Below are 18,528 nucleotides of genomic sequence, written 5' to 3' on the forward strand. Positions count from 1 at the left end.
GCGATCATCCACCACTGTTGTCATCCGTGGACGCCCAGGCCTTTTTGAGTTCCCAAGCTCACCAGTCAATTCCTTTTTTCTCATAATGTACCCGACTGTTGATTTTGCTACTCCAAGCATGTCTGCTAGCTCTCTGATGGATTTTTTCTTTTTTTTTCAGCCTCAGGATGTTCTGCTTCACCTCAATTGAGAGTTCCTTAGACCGCATGTTGTCTGGTCACAGCAACAGCTTCCAAATGCAAAACCACACACCTGTAATCAACCCCAGACCTTTTAACTACTTCATTGATTACAGGTTAACGAGGGAGACGCCTTCAGAGTTAATTGCAGCCCTTAGAGTCCCTTGTCCAATTACTTTTGGTCCCTTTAAAAAGAGGAGGCTATGCATTACAGAGCTATGATTCCTAAACCCTTTCTCCGATTTGGATGTGAAAACTCTCATATTGCAGCTGGGAGTGTGCACTTTCAGCCCATATTATATATATAATTGTATTTCTGAACATGTTTTTGTAAACAGCTAAAATAACAAAACTTGTGTCACTGTCCAAATATTTCTGGACCTAACTGTATGCCTTGACGCGGCTTCTGGGCATATATAGAAATGGCCATTTTTGTATACTAAATATCTCAATTTCTCCTAGATTTCATTTAGCAGTAATGCATGTCTATATTCTTACATTAATGGTTTACATGCTTTAGCATTTCAGAGTGCAAGTGTCTTTTTTCAGTTTTTAAAAAATTGTGACGAAAAAAACGTCAAGGAATAATACAAGATAAGAAAAAAAATAAAAAGGCGGATTAAACCCCCTGCACAAATAATGAATCAACACCTATATATGTTTAGACAAAAGCAAAAAAAAAAATAAAAAAAATATAAAAGGCTGCAGTGTTTGTAGCAAGTTTCATATTTTTCCCAACTGATGTCTGACTGCAGAAAAATAAACAAAAAATAATTATTAGTTCTACAAATGCTGTGTGAAAATATCATCATAAGGGTTATGTGCACAAAATCTTTTTCAGGCAGATTCTTAAAAAAAAAATAAATAAAATTGTACTCAGTACACAATAATGTAAGTCTTTTATTACTTATTTTAACCACTTTAGGAAAGACCACCTGCATTCTCCTGAAACTTCATCAAAAAACAAAAAACTTGCTGGCGAAACAAAGATGTCATGGGAGCATATTCTAAAGAATCCTTTTTATTATTTCTTCAGTTGAAACCACTGTGGCCAGATGTTTGCCATTAGTCAATAGAGCTATTACAGATTAGCTGTTTCCCATGTAGTGTTTTAATTTTACATTTTTTAAAAAATTGAGTGCCGCATGCTCTAGGTATGGATTTTTTTTCCAGGCGGTGTGCGGCATTTTCTTGTAGACCTACTTTTTTTTTTTTTCTGTGTGTTATAAGATTCAAACATTTTGATTCCAAAAACACAACCTAAAAATAAATTACTAAAAAAGGTGCCAGAGAAGCATTGCCAGAAAAAGGGAATGTAAAAGTAGCTTAGCTTAAAGGGGTTGTTCTATTAGGAAACCCACCGTACGCCATATTAAAAGAGGGTCTCCGACTCACAAAGACTTACATAAACACGATGACATAGGACAGATTTGGAACTTGCAACCCATGGCTTCCTTTGGGGAGAACAGCTGATCGCTGCGAGTTTTGGCTGCTAGATCTGTGACGATTAAGAAACAGAGGGGGCGCTCTCCAACTGGGTCAACCCATTTTATGCCACTTATGTATATTTCTTAAACAGCTGTTCCGTAAAACATGCAATTTCTAAAATGACAATATTGGCCTGCATTGATCACTCATCGTACAATCTTCACACATTCTACCACCCCCTTCCCCCAAAACAAGTGTCCATTAGTTGTGCAAATTGTGCTGGAGCAACAAATCAGGTAGGACAGATTTAAGAAATGCAAAGAAAGGCTGTTGACTAGCAGAATGTGTAGAATTGCATGTCCACGGGGAAGGGAATGTGTTTTTTACATAGGTAGTTGTCACAGAAAAAAAAGTAAGGTGGGTTTACATCATATCCAACACCAATAGGTGGAGGGGTTGCAATTGTACCAGGTCCTGGAACTAAAGGGACCCAAAAAGGCACTTTACTATATAAAAAGACCAATGCTATTAAAAAGTTTTGCAATAATTGGGGGCCCTGTTGGAGATTTTACATTGGGACCCTTGAGCTTCAAGTTCCACCACTTCTGTCAAGAACTCCGTTGAGGGCTTCCAATTAAATGTCCCAATGGATCCATTGACTTTGCGTTCTATTCGACCTGGTTTCTGGTAGTGTTTATCTTTTTAGCCGGACACAATAATGTAAAAACGTTATCCTTTTGTTCTTCAGATGTGTCTAACAGAGACGTTAAAGGGAACCAATCACCAGGATTTCCATATATAACCTAAAACCAGTGCTATACTGGCACTATCAGGCTGATTTTTTACATACCTGAAGTGGTCAGCTCGGATGTTTAGGTTTTGAAATCCAAGAGGGTAAAGTTTATAAAATCGGCAGCTTCTTGAGTGAAAGCAGCTGAGAATCAGATAATATCTGCGGTGCGGGGGCGCATAAATTCATTCTTATCCCCTCCCCGTGTTAGAATTAAGTATAATACATAAGTATTATAAAATCGATTTAATGGCTGACTTGCAGGACCTGTGCTGAGGTCATACGCATGTGACCAGGAGGGGCGGGGCCTCAGCCAACAGAAAAATGTTGCTTCCTGATATCAGCTTTGTTGGCTGAGGCCTCGCCCCTTCTAGTCACATGGGTATGACATCAGCACAGGTCCTGCTAGGTTGATTGTATAATACTTATGCTAATTCTAACAGGAGGAGGGGATAACTATGAATTCCCCCCCCCCTTGCCAATATTATCTGCTCCTCAGCTGATTATTTTATAAACTTTACTTTCTTGGATTTCAAAACCTAAACATCCGAGCTGACCACTAAAGGTATGTATAGAATCAGCCTGATGGTGCCAGTATAGCACTGGCTTTAGGTTATATAGGAAAATCCTGGTGATTGGTTCCTGTTAATCCTTTGTCAACAAAATTGTTTTCACACCTTTATTAAAAAAAAAAAAAACAAAACAAAAACAAAAACAAAAAAACCTCTAAAATGTGTAGGAAACACCAATCACAAATCTGGCACAGTGGAGCTCTACGTAGGCAAATGTACTATCCATGCTTGGTGGAACGTGAGATACCATCTTCTGTTGGGGTCAAGGTCCTATCTACACAATGCATAAAGATCACATAACTATGGCCGATGAGGAAGTCCAGAAGAAAGCACTCCAACCTTGTATCACTTATATCAATCTGTCCTGTGCGACATCTGCTTGTCCCCCTCAATCACCCCCAAGTGCTTAGATTTTTTTTTTTTCCATATTTTAACCAATCAATATGGTTTTAATGTCTTCACATGACAATGGGTAATAAATAAAATAATCAATTATTAGATGAAGGCATGCGAGGGATGAGGTCAGATAATTGGAGTCAGATTTGATTTTATTGCTCCTTTTCAAGTCCTGGGCAGGACATCACTCTAATATAAAGGTGTAGTACCACAAAGAGGCAGAACAGTAAATGCTTAAAAATTGCAACATAAATATCACATCAGCAGAAGAAGGCAACATGCTATGCGACATCTAAAAACTACAACTCCAGTCTTCTATGCAGTACTAAACAGTATAATATAATCGGAAACATGTGAACAAGCCGGCAGTGGAATTATGTACATCCAGTCTATCTTCTTTTGTGATCTCTCTCTCGGCTCCGGCTTCTTCCCCTGTCTCTACTTCGGCTTCTTTGATCTCTGCTCTTCTCCTTGTCTTTTCTATCTTCATATTCTCTTTTATCCCTGTAGTTGCTTCTGCTTGAACTTCTACGCCGGTGGCTCCTAGATCGTTCATTGCTTGGGCTTCCACGAGATCTAGATTTTTCAGACTGGTGGGCCTTCTCTATTCTCTCCTCCCATTGATGACCTCTATGGTCCTCCTGGGCTCTGTGATGTTCCCGCTTTTCTTTCGGATCCTGAGACCTCTGGAAATCTTTACTGCTCCTACAATTTTCCTGTCCACTCTCACTTTTTCTGTGGCTGGTGGACGGCTCTTCTGAAACTTTGGTTCTTCTTGACCGAGATTTCTCTTCCTCGTCACTGCTACTATCTTCTGAGTCTTTGGAGGACTTCTTACGCTTGGACTTCTTCTTTGGCTTCTTCTCATCCTCGCTGCTAGAGTCACTTTCACTACTGGAAGAGGAGTCGCTAGAGGAACTGCTACTACTTTTGCGTTTTTTGTGCTTCGATTTGCTTTTTTTCTTCTGCGCCTTCTTTTTCTTTTCTTTCTTCTTCTTTTTCTTTTCAAGTCGATCCAGTTTTCTAAAATATGACATAGATAAGATCATAAACTATGCAAATAATCTCAGCATTTATAACAGACTAAATCATTAAATACTAGCGCCCTAAATAAATAAATTCCTAACTTTAAATACTAGCGCCCTAAATAAATAAAATTACTAAATCATGAAAAATACTAGCGCCCTAAATAAATAAAATTACTAAATCATGAAAAATACTAGCGCCCTAAATAAATGACTAAATCATGGAATACTCGCAGTATTTGACCTGTGGGATGGATTTTAACTTATGCAATTGTACATGAGATTAAAACCTAATCAAAAATAAAAGCAAAAACATAGCAGCTTAGAAAGTACTTTCAGAGCCAGAACGGCGGCAAAAGAAGATCATAGTGTCTGTAAATTATCACAGTAATCGACCTTCAGCCCGTCAGTACAGCGTCAATTTATGTTGCACATTTAACCCTCGGATTCTACCCTTTGCAATGTAAAATGTGCAGATTTTTGCTGTGGATTTAGATGCAAATTCTGCAGCAGATTTTATCTGTTCCGTGTCCGTCCAGTGTTGATTTACTTATATTTGCTTTCTACATCTAATTGCACCCAAAGTTCTGTCTTATTTAATACCAGTGAGTAAAATATTAGTGTAAATAATAAGTTTTCGAGGAGTAATATGGCGCCACATCAGAGGCAAAAGGTGCGGATGACCTTACTACCCCATATACCCGCTGAGACGTGAACAATTGGCCAAAAAAAAAACAAAACAAAAACACAAAAACGGACCTGTCTCCATGTTTTGTGGTTTTTTTTTTGCTTTTTTTTTTCAAAGACACAAAACACCAAAACATATGAACAGCCCCATAGACCCATAAATGGGTACATATTCCACCTACGAGAATCATGGAGCTAATATGTAAGTGAAAAATGGACATCTGAAAGTGGCCTTTGCCAGTGGCGAAACTAGAGTCTGATGGGTCCAGGTGCAAAGTTTGAGCCTGGACCCCCCACATTTTGGTCAGATGTATGGGCATTTGTAGCATTCTAAATCCTATAAAGATATACAAGTTGCCCCCCCTTCATTCTGTAGTACTAATGTCTCCCATCCTGGGCCACTTCCTGGTAAATATATCCCACATGCTGGTGTAGGATATCATCAAGGCTATATCCTGGAATATATGGCCCCATCCTCGTATAGATGTCCCCTTCATGGTCTTTCCTGGCATATATGGCCTTATCTTTGTATACATGCCTCTATCATGGCCCCATCCTGGTATATGTCCCCATATCTTTGTATACATGTCTCTATTATGGCCCCATCCTGGTATATGTCCCCATCATAGCCACATCCTGCTGTATGACACCATCATGGCTATAGCCTGGTAAATATGTCCCCATCATGGCCCATCTGGATTTAGGTCCACATCCTGGTATACATGTTCCTATAATGGCCCCACCCTGGTATACATGTCCTCATAATGGCCTCATTCTGGTATACATGCCCCCATAATGGCTGATCCCAGCCTGGTTTATGTCCCCATCCTGGTACATATGATATCCCCAGGTGCCGCACAAATAAAAAAAAAAAAAAAGCCCCAATTATACTCCCCCCCCCCCCCCCAACGGGGAGGGGGGAGGAGAGTAAGTGGAGCAGCGCATGACGTCACGGTTATGTGCAGCGTGCCCACTTACGGTGTGGTCAGCTGCCCAGTGCCAGCATATTCTCTGCTCCCCATGCCCTGGGTTATAGGCGTGGGGAGCAGTGAATAATTATAGCCTTAATTGGCGACCGGCACCTCACAGTGCAGGGTCCTGACGGGTCTCTGTGCTGTGATGTATTTTAGCCGGATATGCACCCTCGGATGTACATCCAAATGAAACAGGCACTAGGTCTGACAAGCACCCTGTACCCCACGGCCCGGTTGCGATCGCTGCGACGGCGGTCGTTATGATCTTGGCTGCTCTAACTTGGATGATAGAGGGTAGCGTCCATATGCACACCTAGGGTGCATATCCCCTAAAAGTCTAAAATAAATATAAATATATCTGCTGCACCTGGAATGTGCGATCCTTCCTAATAAATGTCAGAAACAGTTCTATGAGGCACATGGCTGCAGAAGATCCATGTTTTACTGTAATCCCCCCAAGAAATGGTAGAAAAACAACGTGGTGCAGTTGGCAATAGCTTTACTTTCTATTAAATGTACATATGTGTAATTTATGCAACACCCACCATTGTTTTGTGTAATCCAAGCATCCCCGCTGTCAAAGCAATGTTAACCAATAGACAGACTATTCAATAACACCAGCTCTAAATCCTATAATTCTCCTTGCTGTATGCACGCTTGAATATTTCCTCTCAATGGACGTTCCAATTACAGTATACGTTGCCACTTTACACATGCATGGATCCTGCTGGTAAATCAGACTTTATATTTGTCTAGCACAATGAAAATGGGGAACATGAAAGGACTTAATAAGGACACCCATGCAGAACGGGGTCAGATTTGATCAGATGTACATATATAGTTTTAGACAACAGAAGAATGAACGCATGTTGGTTTATATGGTCATAAAGCAAGTCATGTGTGACAACAGTAAAGCGGAAAATATCCCTCCCGCCGGCTCAAATAAAGGTTTCTTACAAGGACATTGTCATCATACAGGTATCGCCTGTCACCAAGACAAATGTAAGAAAAAACGTTTTGAGAGTTGAAACCTGTGTCAGATGCTAGAATTAAAAAGCGTTGGCGATCTGCGGGGCATGGTGGCCCTTCGACAACAGTGTCTCCAATGCAGTTACTTTTGCATCGAGACGAGCGCTGATGATGATGCTACAACCCCACAAATCTGCCGAGACGGAGGCGTAATCATCAGGATGAGATGTGCACGACCAGGAGCTCTTCGGAAAATGTCAGGTGGCAGCATCCTTCACGTCTGAGGGACGCCAATAAGCCCTTCACGTGATAGGTATAGCCAAACAACGAGACGCTCTTGGATGCTATGAGGGTAGGATGTAGGATGTATGGCAATGGTGGTCTACTGTGACCTGCTATATAATGGCATCACCAGGACCCCAAACCCACTATGACAACCACAACAACAGCAGAATATGCCAAATACGAGAAGGTATTGATGGTCAAAACCACACATGGCATAGCTATGACTGCATTATACCCAGAGTGAGCACATCTAAGGTAAACCACATTGAGAACACGGATCAGGTGTGTACAAGATGAAAAAATAAGTCGTAAATCACCTCAAAAGCTTCTGCTTTTGCTTTGTAGATAGGGATTTTAAAAACTCCACTTCTGGATCATCATCTTCCTCAGCTTCACTTACAACATATCCCTGGAAGAACGAGAAAAAAAAATAAATAAATACATCAGATAGTTTGACTTGTAAGCAATAAATATATACATGAAGGTGCCAGAATAATTTCTTACAAGACGAAACAATCACTGATCTCGGGGAGACCAGCCAGAGAAAACACTGCCTGCAGTCAGCGAAGGCGCTCAACACAGTGAAATCCTAGGTACATTGCCCCCTGGGAAGTATGCAAATCAAAAAGGTCCGTGGAGCCTCTGTTAGGAGTATCGACACAGAAAAATAGCCAGATATCCCTTCGGGAAGGGCCCAGCCAAGGAATTGCTCTTTTTAGGAGACCACCATATTAAGTGGCCCTTTTAGTCAATATCCACCTCTGGACGAGTTTAAAGATATGACAAGGGAAATACCAATGCCAGATATCCATCCACAGACAGCTGTTTCGGGGTATTGCCCCTCATCAGTGTGGAGTAGGATTCTGGCTAGGTGGGAGCAATGCCTAGTAGACCAGCAATACAAAACAATCACTGATCTCAGGGAGACCAGCCAGAGAAAACACTGCCGGCAGCCAGCGAAGGCGCTCAACACAGAGAAATCCTAGGTGCATTGCCCCCTGGGAAGTATGCAAATCAAAAAGGCCCGTGGAGCCTCTGTGAGGAGTTTCTCTGGCTGGTCTCCCTGAGATCAGTGATTGTTTTGTCTTGCCATCTATTCTCGCCCCTGTCTCTGCCTGGCCTTCCTCACCCTGTCGCCAGCAGAGGTTAATTCCAGCGCCGACAGATGGGGCGGGAATAGGTAGCAAGACCCGACCCACATATTCCCTTCCTGTTGCACCTGTCAATCAAATAGCAGTGCATTGCTAGAACTTTACTTGCACATATTTCTCAAATAAAACCTCCAATCTCTGAACAAAAGCTATGCTTATATTCAGCATCCCAGCGCTAGTATAGCACTGACTTTACTTTATATATGGAAATCCAGATGGTTGGATCCCTTTAAAAGTGGTTCTTCAGTGCTGCTGACCTCCACATTGGGAGTGAGTGGAGCAGATGACGCTATGACCCCACATATCTGCCGCTTCAGGTTTCCAAAAACGAATGGCTACAAGAAGCAACCTAATTTTTCTTCTGGCGTTTTTAGCTTGGAGGACTCACTATACTATCTAATGAAAATCAGTGAGGAGCAACCAAAAAAAAATAAATAAAAAAAATATTACTCATAAGAGTCCTAGGTGTCTTTTGAAGCAATTTGTGAGCATTTTCAGAAAAAAAGGGCAACATTTTACTCATTGCTCAAAGGGAACCAGTCACCAGATTTGTCCCCTATAACCTGCGGTCACCACCAATGGCCCCTTATATACAGCATTCCAGAATACTGTATATAAGAGCCCAGGCCGGGCTGTAAAACATAAAAAACACCTTTATTATACTCACCTAAGGGGGCAGTCTGGTCTGATGGGAGTCGCTGGTCTTGATCTGGCGCCTCCTCTCTTCTTGCGATCGACGTCCTTTTTTTTGCTTCATGTAGAGGACGCGTCCTAGATCATCAACACACAGGTCTCCTTTGCACGTGCACTTTTCTCTGCCCTGCTGAGGGCAGAGCAAAGTATTGTAGTGCGCATGCGCAGGTGGTCTGTGATCTTTCCCTGTAGCTACGCATTACAATACTGTGCTCGGTCCTCAGCAGGGCAGAGAGAAGAGCGTGTGAAGGGGGGGAGCAAGACTGGGGACACTGTGGATGACGTAGGATGCATCATACACACATAGCAAGAAGGAGGATGGTGATTGCAAGAAGAGAGGAGGCACCGGACCGAGACCAGCTACGCCCATTGGACCGAACCAGCCCACAGGTGAGTATAATAAAGGTGTTTTTTTACGTTATACAGCGTGGCCTGGGCTCTTATACACAGTATTCTGGAATGCCGTATATAAGAGCTCACTGGTGGTGGCTGCACCGATAGAGGAAATACCTGGTGACAGGTTCCCTCCAACCCAGCAGGATTAATATCTCTAAGACAAAATTCCCTTCCTCACCAGCCCTGTATAACGCCATTTACTAAAATCAATGGTTTAAAAAAAAGTATTTCTAAATAGCTCTTTCCCTCTGCTAATTAGGCCTGTGTCTGCCAGTGTTTGGATTTTGTGTGTATGATTGAAATAATAGAGATATGCCATCTGTGATCTGTTATAGGTATCAATGTGTTTTTAAATGTGCGAATGATTGTTGAAGGAAATTGAATGAAGAGTATATCATCTCAGCAGTTGAAAGATTATATGTTGTCCTGTGTTTTCTATATGACTGTTATGTCTGGAATTATATTTTAAGCTATGAGGATCCTTTAATGTGGGACTGATTGATGTTTGAGTGACGGATGTATTGTAAAAATCTGATAAACCATTGTGCTGGTGTTTATGTTCTCTTCAATTTGCATTTAAGATGGGAATTGGCTTAATAGGAGGTGTAGTTTGTAATCATCCAGTTTATCCAGACAAAGAAACATATAGCCATTAGCCAGAGAGGGAAAACTTATTGTAGATTTTCTTTTTGGAGCTGCGCCCTCTACAGGACAAGAAAGGGAACTTGTTTGAGTAGTTGAAATCTGATATGCTCTGGTTTGGATACACTGTCTCTTTTGTGTTTGATGTAATCTGTTTGAGTCAGAGGTAGATGGAGATTTTGTAGGAAATTAGCTTAGTCTCCCATGATATATTATATTGAGAAGTAGAAGTAATCCCAATAACTGTTGGTAGTAGAGTTTATGAATTGTTATTTGTTTGGTTCTGTATCAGAATTGTACGGGTACAAAGGGCTGGTAACCTGATGCTTCCTAGAAATCCTTCTCTTGCGAGAACAGTGGTTCTGGGAGTAGAAATCCTTCTCTTGCGAGCAAATTGGTGCTGGGAGAAGAGTAGAGTCTTCTGCGGTTAAGACTCTATGGCCCATTTCAGTTCTACGGTTAACTGCGGGCATTGAAGTTGCAGTCAGAGGACTGGCAGCTATAGGATGTAATGAGCCTCAGAGGTACCACCCATGTCCCTACAAAGGATATAGAAGAAAGACGAAAAGGGAATGAAGCAATGGATTGATGCAACATGTTATTGGAATTTTTTTTTTGTTTTGGGAGATGTTTTTTTCTGCAAATGTGAAGACTGTTTGAAAGATAAAAACAAACAGGTTAGAATGTGGTAAAGTATCCAAGCGTCTCTCACTGAGTGACCATAAATCAGATTAAACCATTCATGGTGGTGTATATGTCAGGGCTGTGGAGTCGGAGTCGGAGTCGTGGAGTCGGAGTCGGAGTCGGAGCTCATTTTGGTGGAGTCGGAGTCGGAGTCGGTATAAAATGCACCGACTCCGACTCCTAAAATATATAATAAATTGGGGACAGGAGTGCAATGCAGAATGTGCTGAATATTTTACTAAATAACAACATTTAGTATAATGCTTATATTTAAGTGAAAAATTTATTGTAGTACAATGTGAACATCAGACATTTAATTGTTTTTATGATACAATAATCAAGATATTTGGATAGAACATAAAATATTTATTGGAATACAACTTTAGAACACAAAAAAACTAATAAATTGTAAATATGTAATATATATAATATATATATATATATATATATATATATATATATATATACAGTGTATATACACACACAAGATATATATGTAATCTACTGTATATTACATAGTGTATTACATATTTACAATTTATTACAGTTTTTTGTGTTCTAAAGTTGTATTCCAATAAATATATTTTATGTTCTATCCAAATATCTTGATTATTGTATCATAAAAATGTCTGATGTTCACATACACATATTCATGTACTACAATAAATTTTTCACCTAACTATAAGCAATATATGTAGGAGTCGGAGTCGGAGCCGGAGTCGGAGTCGGAGCCGGAGTCGGAGCCGGAGTCGGTGCAAGAGAATTTGAGGAGTCGGAGTCGGAGTCGAAGGTTTGGCTTACCGACTCCACAGCCCTGGTATATGTAATCTGTGATAGTATAAAGGCCCAGGGAACCCTGCAGTCTCTATAACTGATGTAAAACCTGTGCTGCCTCCCCCCTTCAGCACCCCTGCCATATGCAGGATCATTGGGATAGACCTGCAGACACTGTGGCCAACACAGTCCCTGTGGAGCTAATATTGCGTGTCCTGTGTTCCCCCATGCCCAGGCATATTGCCCTTGCTACCTAGATCCTGAATCTCCTGTAAAATTACCCTTACATTTAGAACATATCTCCAGGGTATTCAGGAGGTATATCTGGCCACATAGGAAAACCTAATCTTGGTAACTTTCCAGAGAATGGAGTTTAACAGAGGATTAGACACTGGTTTTAGGCAGAATAAGCGACAAGATTTGTTGCAGATTGTAGCATAGGACCATACTCAGTTTTGGGTATGAACATAATGATAAGATTCATGGACTATTGCTGCGGTGTGTTATAAATGCCCATAGACCTATAGTCCAGGGCGCTGTACCAGTCTCCCAAAGTGGAGCAATATGAAATGGATGTATTTGAGGGAAATATCCCCTGGGTAGCTGAACTAGAAAGGAAAGCGTTAATTTGGCCCCCCTGCAGCCAAGTAGAAGAAAAGGGAGGGGTAGAGGGGGAATCCACCACAAGAAGGAGATAAGAGACTAAACTACAGGAATACACAAAAGAGTGAGGAAAAAAAATAGCCTATATGTAACCATTATAGAGGAGAAATAACACAATAATGTTTATTGAGAACAAGTAAAATGGTGCAGTGGGTACAACCGAGAAAGGGCAGCGTCACAACAATCAAAATATGTAAAAGGAATATTTATAATGTTGTATTATAAAGGAATGTTTATAATGATGGTGAAGTATATTACAATAGCAATGGTAAATGTGTCAGCTAAAAAGACTGAAGGTATGTCAGCCATGCTGCATAGGAAGATAACACAATGTGTGAGAGGATGGTACCTCGCTACGGACATCTTGTTGGTGTGTGATGTCCAGAACCAATGTGTGGTTTTGTGATTAGTGTCACCTTCATCAGGGTGTGGGGTTGTCGCAGCCCTAGAGGCTTTGAAGGCTTAGACTACAGCAATGTAAAAGGTTGGGCTTGTGGACAAAAAGGTTTTTTTTGTTGTTTTTTTTTTTTTTTTTTTGAGGGGACAAATGTCCCAAAAAGGCAACAACTACTATCGTGACCCCCACCACCATAGGAAACTGACAATTCAGATGTCTCCCACAACCCCATTGTCATCCCCCGGGGACTATATTCATTGTTCCTATTTTGTGACCCAGGTTTTAGTTTTCTCATATTCACTTATTAATTTAAGGACAGACGTGTTGCAGAAAATTGGGACCTGCATATAATTTACCCTAATTGGGCCCAAGGTGACCACCCCCCTTAAAAGAAGGCACCCTGTGTAGTCTCCGAATCCTGACTGACAATTCCCAAAGCTAGTTGTTTGACTTGAGAATAAATCCAGACAGTTGTGTTCACATAAGCAAAATAGACGTGGGAAAAACCTTTAACCCTTTAGGCTGTGTGCACACGATGCGTTTTTTACCGCGGAAACGCTGCGTTTTGAACCGCAGCGTTTCAGTGGCAAATTGCATGCGTTCAGCTTTCCCAGCAAAGTGTATGGGAAAGCTGAAAAATCAGTGCACATGCTGCGTTTCTTTCCGCAGCGTTTTGGATGCCAAAAATCGGTGCGGAAAGAAAAGCAGCATGTCACTTCTTTTGTGCGTTGTGGCTGCGTTCTCTCCCCCATTGAAATCAATGATGTGGGGTCAGAACGCAGCCACAACGCATGGACCTGCTTTTTTGTTGCGGTCCGCGGCCTTTGTCGGCACGCCAGAACGCAGGCATTTACCTGGAAGTGAGGTCAAGAGGCTTCCTGTTGACCTCACTTCCTGGCAAAGCCCCCGGTGTCGCCAAAGTGCCCGCCCCGACCCCCGACCCCCCTCCCGAAAATCCAACATGGCCGCGCGCACAGTAGCGCACCGGCCGCCCTGCTCCTATGATTTCTGTCGCATGTGCAATAACACATGCGACAGAAAACTGTTCCCCAGGCCCTGCCCAGTCACCCCAATTCCCCCCGGTGTCATACATACCTGTCCGGTCGCAGCGCTGATTCCCCGCGGCCCCCTCCTCCTTCACAGCAGACGCCGGCCGGTCACATGAGCAGAGCAGCTGACAGCCAGCACAGTGTTCAGTGTGAGCTGTGCTGGCTGCTCGCACTCTGCAGCTGTGACCCGGGGAGAGTGGGTGCAGATTTTTGCACCCACTCTCCTCAAATGGAGGGTCTGCCCTCCTAGAAAATGGGGGATACGTTTCCTGAACGTGCCCCCATATTCTAGAAGGTCCAGAGGCGACGTGGGACATCCATATGGATTTCTGCGGACCCATTTTTTTTTATTAAATTGGAGAACAAGGGAATGATTTGGGGAGTGTTTTTTCTAATAAAACATTTTTTGTTGTCTTTTTTTGCTTTTGTTTACTGTCAATTAGTTATGTCGGGTGTCTGATAGACGCCGTGACATCACTAATTGCTGGGCTTGATGCCAGGTGACATTACACATCTGGTATCAACCCCATTTATTACCCCGTTAGCCAACGCACCAGGGCGCGGGATGAGTTGGGGCGAAGCGCCAGGATTGGCGCATCTAATGGATGCGCCACTTCTGGGGCGGCTGCGGCCTGCTATTTTTAGGCTGGGAAGAGTCCAATAACCATGGCTCTTCCCACCCTGAGAATACCAGACCCCAGCTGTCAGCTTCACCTTGGCTGGTGATCTAATTTGGGGGGACCCCACGTTATTTTTTTTTTTATTCTTTATTTATAAATAAAAAAAAAAACATGGGGAGCCCTCCAAATTGATCACCAGCCAAGATGAAGCTGCCAGCTGTGGTTTGCAGGCTACAGCTGTCTGCTTTACCCTGACTGGCTATCAAAAATAGGGGGGACCCCACGCCATTTTTTTCATTTTTTTTTTTTTTTTTTTATTGGATAAATACTAAGCTAGGCACCCTTTAGTGCCACATGAAAGGTACTAAAGGTGCCAGCTTAGAATATGCAGGCGGGGGTGGGACGTTCTATATATTTGACATCCCTTCATCCATTGACGCTTTTTAGGCTGTGTGCCCACAATCAGGGTTTGCAGCGTTATGGGCGCTGAGTGTTTTCCCTGCGTCCATAACGCTGCGTTGTGCAGTAGAAGCACAGTGGAAGGATTTTTGGAGATCCCATGCCCACTGTGCTTCTTTTCTCCGCAGCATAAACTGACCGGTAGCGTGGCTTCCCGAGCCTCAGCATGTCAATTTATGCTGCGGAGACGAGTGTTCTCTGCAGGTAGCATAGAGCTCCACAGCAGCCTGAACCCAAATCGTGGGCATGGGCAGCTGCAGGAAGGCTGACACTGTGTACTAGACGCCGTGTCGCTGGATCATGGCCACATAGCCTTAGGCCCCTTTCACCCGTCAGTGATTCTGGGACGTTTGTGCTTTTTTTTAAACGTACCAGGATCACTGACATACGCAGACCCATTATAATGAATGGGTCTGCTCACACGTCAGTGATTTTTCACTGCACGTGTCTCCATGCGGCGTACCCGCGTGTGCGTGATTGCCGCACGGAGACATGTCCATTTTTTTCTGGCATCACTGATGTCCCACGGACCACACAGTGGTGTGATCCGTGAAACACGTGCCAGAAAAAAACGTGCTTTTAAAATAAAAAACATTTTAACTCACCCGGCGTCCAGCGATGTCCTCTGCAGCCCGTCCTCCCTGTTCCTTCTGTGCCGGCTCATTATTGTCGCGCATATTCATGATGCACGACACAGCCAACCCGGAAGCAGCTGCTGCGGGGGTCAGCGCCGGCCGGATGCTGCACCGCGGGAGCGATCAGCACCATGGAGAGCGGGAGCGGGTGCAGGTGAGTTAATCTCTAAGTGCAATCACGGCACACGGAGGGACATGTGCGTGTTTTACACGCCAGTGAAAAACGTCAATGTTTTTCACTGACATGTGAAGCGGGCCTAAAAGTGAGAATATTGTTGCTACAGCAACATTTTGGGTGAAGTAGCTGTGGATTCAAAATGCTTAATATACTCCTGAATAAAATCCTTGAGGGGTGCAGATTCCAAAATGGGGTCACTTGTGGGGGTTTTCTGACGTATAGGTACCTAAGGGGCTTGGTGCGCGAAGTTTATTTCAACTTTTCCAAAATTCAAATGGTGCTCCTTCCATTCCAAGCCCTCCCATTTATCCAAACAGAATGTGGAGAAGGAAATGACATCACAGGTTTTTTTTTCCAAAGGTCTGTGTTCAACCAACTTTATTATCACTGACAAGTCTTAAAAAACGCACCTAAAAAAACGCATGAAAAACGCATGAAAAACGCATGAAAAACGCATGAAAAACGCATGCGTTTGATGCGTTGTTTCTCAAAAAGCATTGTTTACAATTCTCCCCTCTGCCAGAGGGTGCGTTTTTTTCCGCGCGGAAAAAAAAGCAACGTGTGCACATACCCTTACCGCCACAAGCAGGTTGGACATATAGCCAGCGTCCTCACCCAAGAACCCGGTGGCAGACAGCACCCTCCAGAGTATTACTCTGGGATACTACATTCAGTTATTACAGTGACCCCTGCTTGTATAAGAGCTGGGCAGCTGTTTCAGGACTCTATTAGAAAGACAGAGGACATAGTGTTAAGCTGCCCCCTCACTCCAAGCTCCTCATGCTGTATCTGAAAGACTCCAACAGGCTCAGACCCACCATCTTTCAGTATAAAGGCCGGACAAATATTAAGCTTTTCCCTCTTTACATTCCCCCATAATGCTCTCAAACTGTAATGGTCTAAATCCAGCTGCATGATTAACAGTGGATTGTAGAAAAGGGAGGAGAATATTTGGATGGGGAAGTGGGAGGGACCGTGAGCCAAGACCTGTCCCTGTGGGAGGGACCGTGAGACAAGACCGGCCCCTGTGGGAGGGACCATGAGACAAGACTTGCCCCTGTTTTTCAAACTAGCAGATGAAGAAGTTCAGTTTGATATGACACATGACTGTCAGGCATTGGTGGAGGCAGAAACAGAGGACTTGACAAATATCACTGATGTACCACTCACTAACCCCTCTGCTGAGTATTTTATAGATGGTTCCAGAGTTTTGGACAATGATCAAGGACTGTTCATCACCGGGTATGCAGTAGTCCACAATGGTAAGGCAGTAAGAACCATTCCCTTCGAGCTACTCTGCGCAAGAGGTTTGAGTTGAAGGCATTCGCTGTAATGTGCAGTCTGGGAAAAGGTAAGAAGAGTAATGTATTTTCTGACTCACAATATGCTTTTGGGGTAGCACACGACTTTGGCGCCATTTGGCGAAGCCGTAATTTCCTGACCTCTGCTGGCAAACCCATAAAGAATGCGCAGGCGGTAGAGCAGCTACTGACAGCACTCACCCTTCCCCGAAGGGCAGCCATAGTCAAAGTATCGGCACACACACGGGAACAAACTCCCCTTGCAGTAGGGAATGCACTGGCCGACAAGGCGGCTAAAGAAGCAGCAAGACTACCTCTGACAGACATACTGGCCATAACAGACATAGCCCTCTCAGGGAGCTTAGTGACCGATAGTGCGGGGTGCCCCCTTACAGCAAAGGAGGCTGGCACCGTACCGGCCCCAGTGGCTGTTGATCGTGAACTATTGCAGGTCTTCCAGACCCAGGCCCCCTCAAACGAACAGAATGCGTGGGTCAAAGTGGGCGCTGTACGGTCAGAGTCAGGGGTATGGCAGGTAAACACCCGGATTTGCCTCCCACGCTGCCTGTTCCCCATGATGGCTGCCCTGGCACATTCTCCGGTGCAAAGGTGTGACGTGTGCGGTAGTGCTGCAAAACTGATGTGCCCCAGGGTTCCCGAATATGGCTGCAAAGTATGTCTTGTTTGTGCAAAACACAGCCCCGGTAGGCCTATTTGAGTTCCGCAGAAATTCAGTACCAAAACCAGATTACTCATTTCAGAGACTGCAGGTGGACTACATACTGCTGCCTAAGGTGGGTACTTATGAATATGTCCTGGTATGTCTGAAGCTTAGACCGTGATGAAAGATAACACAAAGACCACAATTACCATCAAGAAAGTAATAAGTAAGGTGGTTTGCAGATATGGGTTTCCCAAAACTATAGAAAGTAACAGAGGTGCTTACTTCAATGGAGAATTAAATGAAACAGATCATGGCTACTTTGGGATTAGAACATGCTTTCCACGTTCCCTATGACCCACAAAGTAGTGGGAAGGTGGAACGCTTTAACGGTACTTTTAAATTAAAGTGCATGGAGGAAACACACTTTCCCTGGGTAGATTGCTTGCCCATCGCATTGCTTTCAGTGAGAACTGCCCGAGGAGGTATAAAGAAGCTGTCCCCATATGAATTAATGTTTGGTAGTATTCCTGAGACAGAATTATATTTCCCACAGCAATTGCAGGCCTCGTATGCTTTTCTCACTGAATATGTCCCTGAGTTGCACAAACATCTGACTGTTACTCATAACTGTGTTCTTTCCTCCATCCCAGACCCCATGTTTATAAGTGGCACACACACACCGGCACCAGGTGACTGGGTCGTGGTCAAGAGACACATAAAGAGACCATTGGAGCCTAGATCCAGGGAACCATTCTAAGTGATGCTAACCACTGCCACTTCTGTCAAGATCCAAGGCAAAGATACAAAGATAACCACTCTGCCTTTTGGATTATGCTGATGGCAACTGTACCTCTTGTCCTATCAATGAGGCACTAAAGCTGGTGTCACACATAACGACGACGACGTCGCTGCTACGT

The 18,528-nt window shown here is 43.4% G+C and overlaps 1 protein-coding gene across 1 annotated transcript in view; it reads right to left on the minus strand.

The window, feature by feature from the left end:
• Nucleotides 1–3,499: 3,499 nt before the first annotated feature.
• Nucleotides 3,500–18,528, minus strand: part of CIRSR (corepressor of RBPJ and splicing regulator) — a 62,289-nt gene continuing 47,260 nt past the window's right edge. Inside the window, exons 9-10 of the mRNA XM_075317354.1 lie at nucleotides 7,623–7,714; nucleotides 3,500–4,388 (exon numbers count right to left, since the gene is read on the minus strand). Coding sequence (XP_075173469.1) covers nucleotides 3,755–4,388; nucleotides 7,623–7,714 — 726 coding nt within the window. The 3' untranslated portion in view covers nucleotides 3,500–3,754. The remainder of the gene's footprint in view (nucleotides 4,389–7,622; nucleotides 7,715–18,528) is intronic.

Source organism: Anomaloglossus baeobatrachus, chromosome 7, assembly GCF_048569485.1.
Source record: "Anomaloglossus baeobatrachus isolate aAnoBae1 chromosome 7, aAnoBae1.hap1, whole genome shotgun sequence".
NCBI lineage: Eukaryota > Metazoa > Chordata > Amphibia > Anura > Aromobatidae > Anomaloglossus > Anomaloglossus baeobatrachus.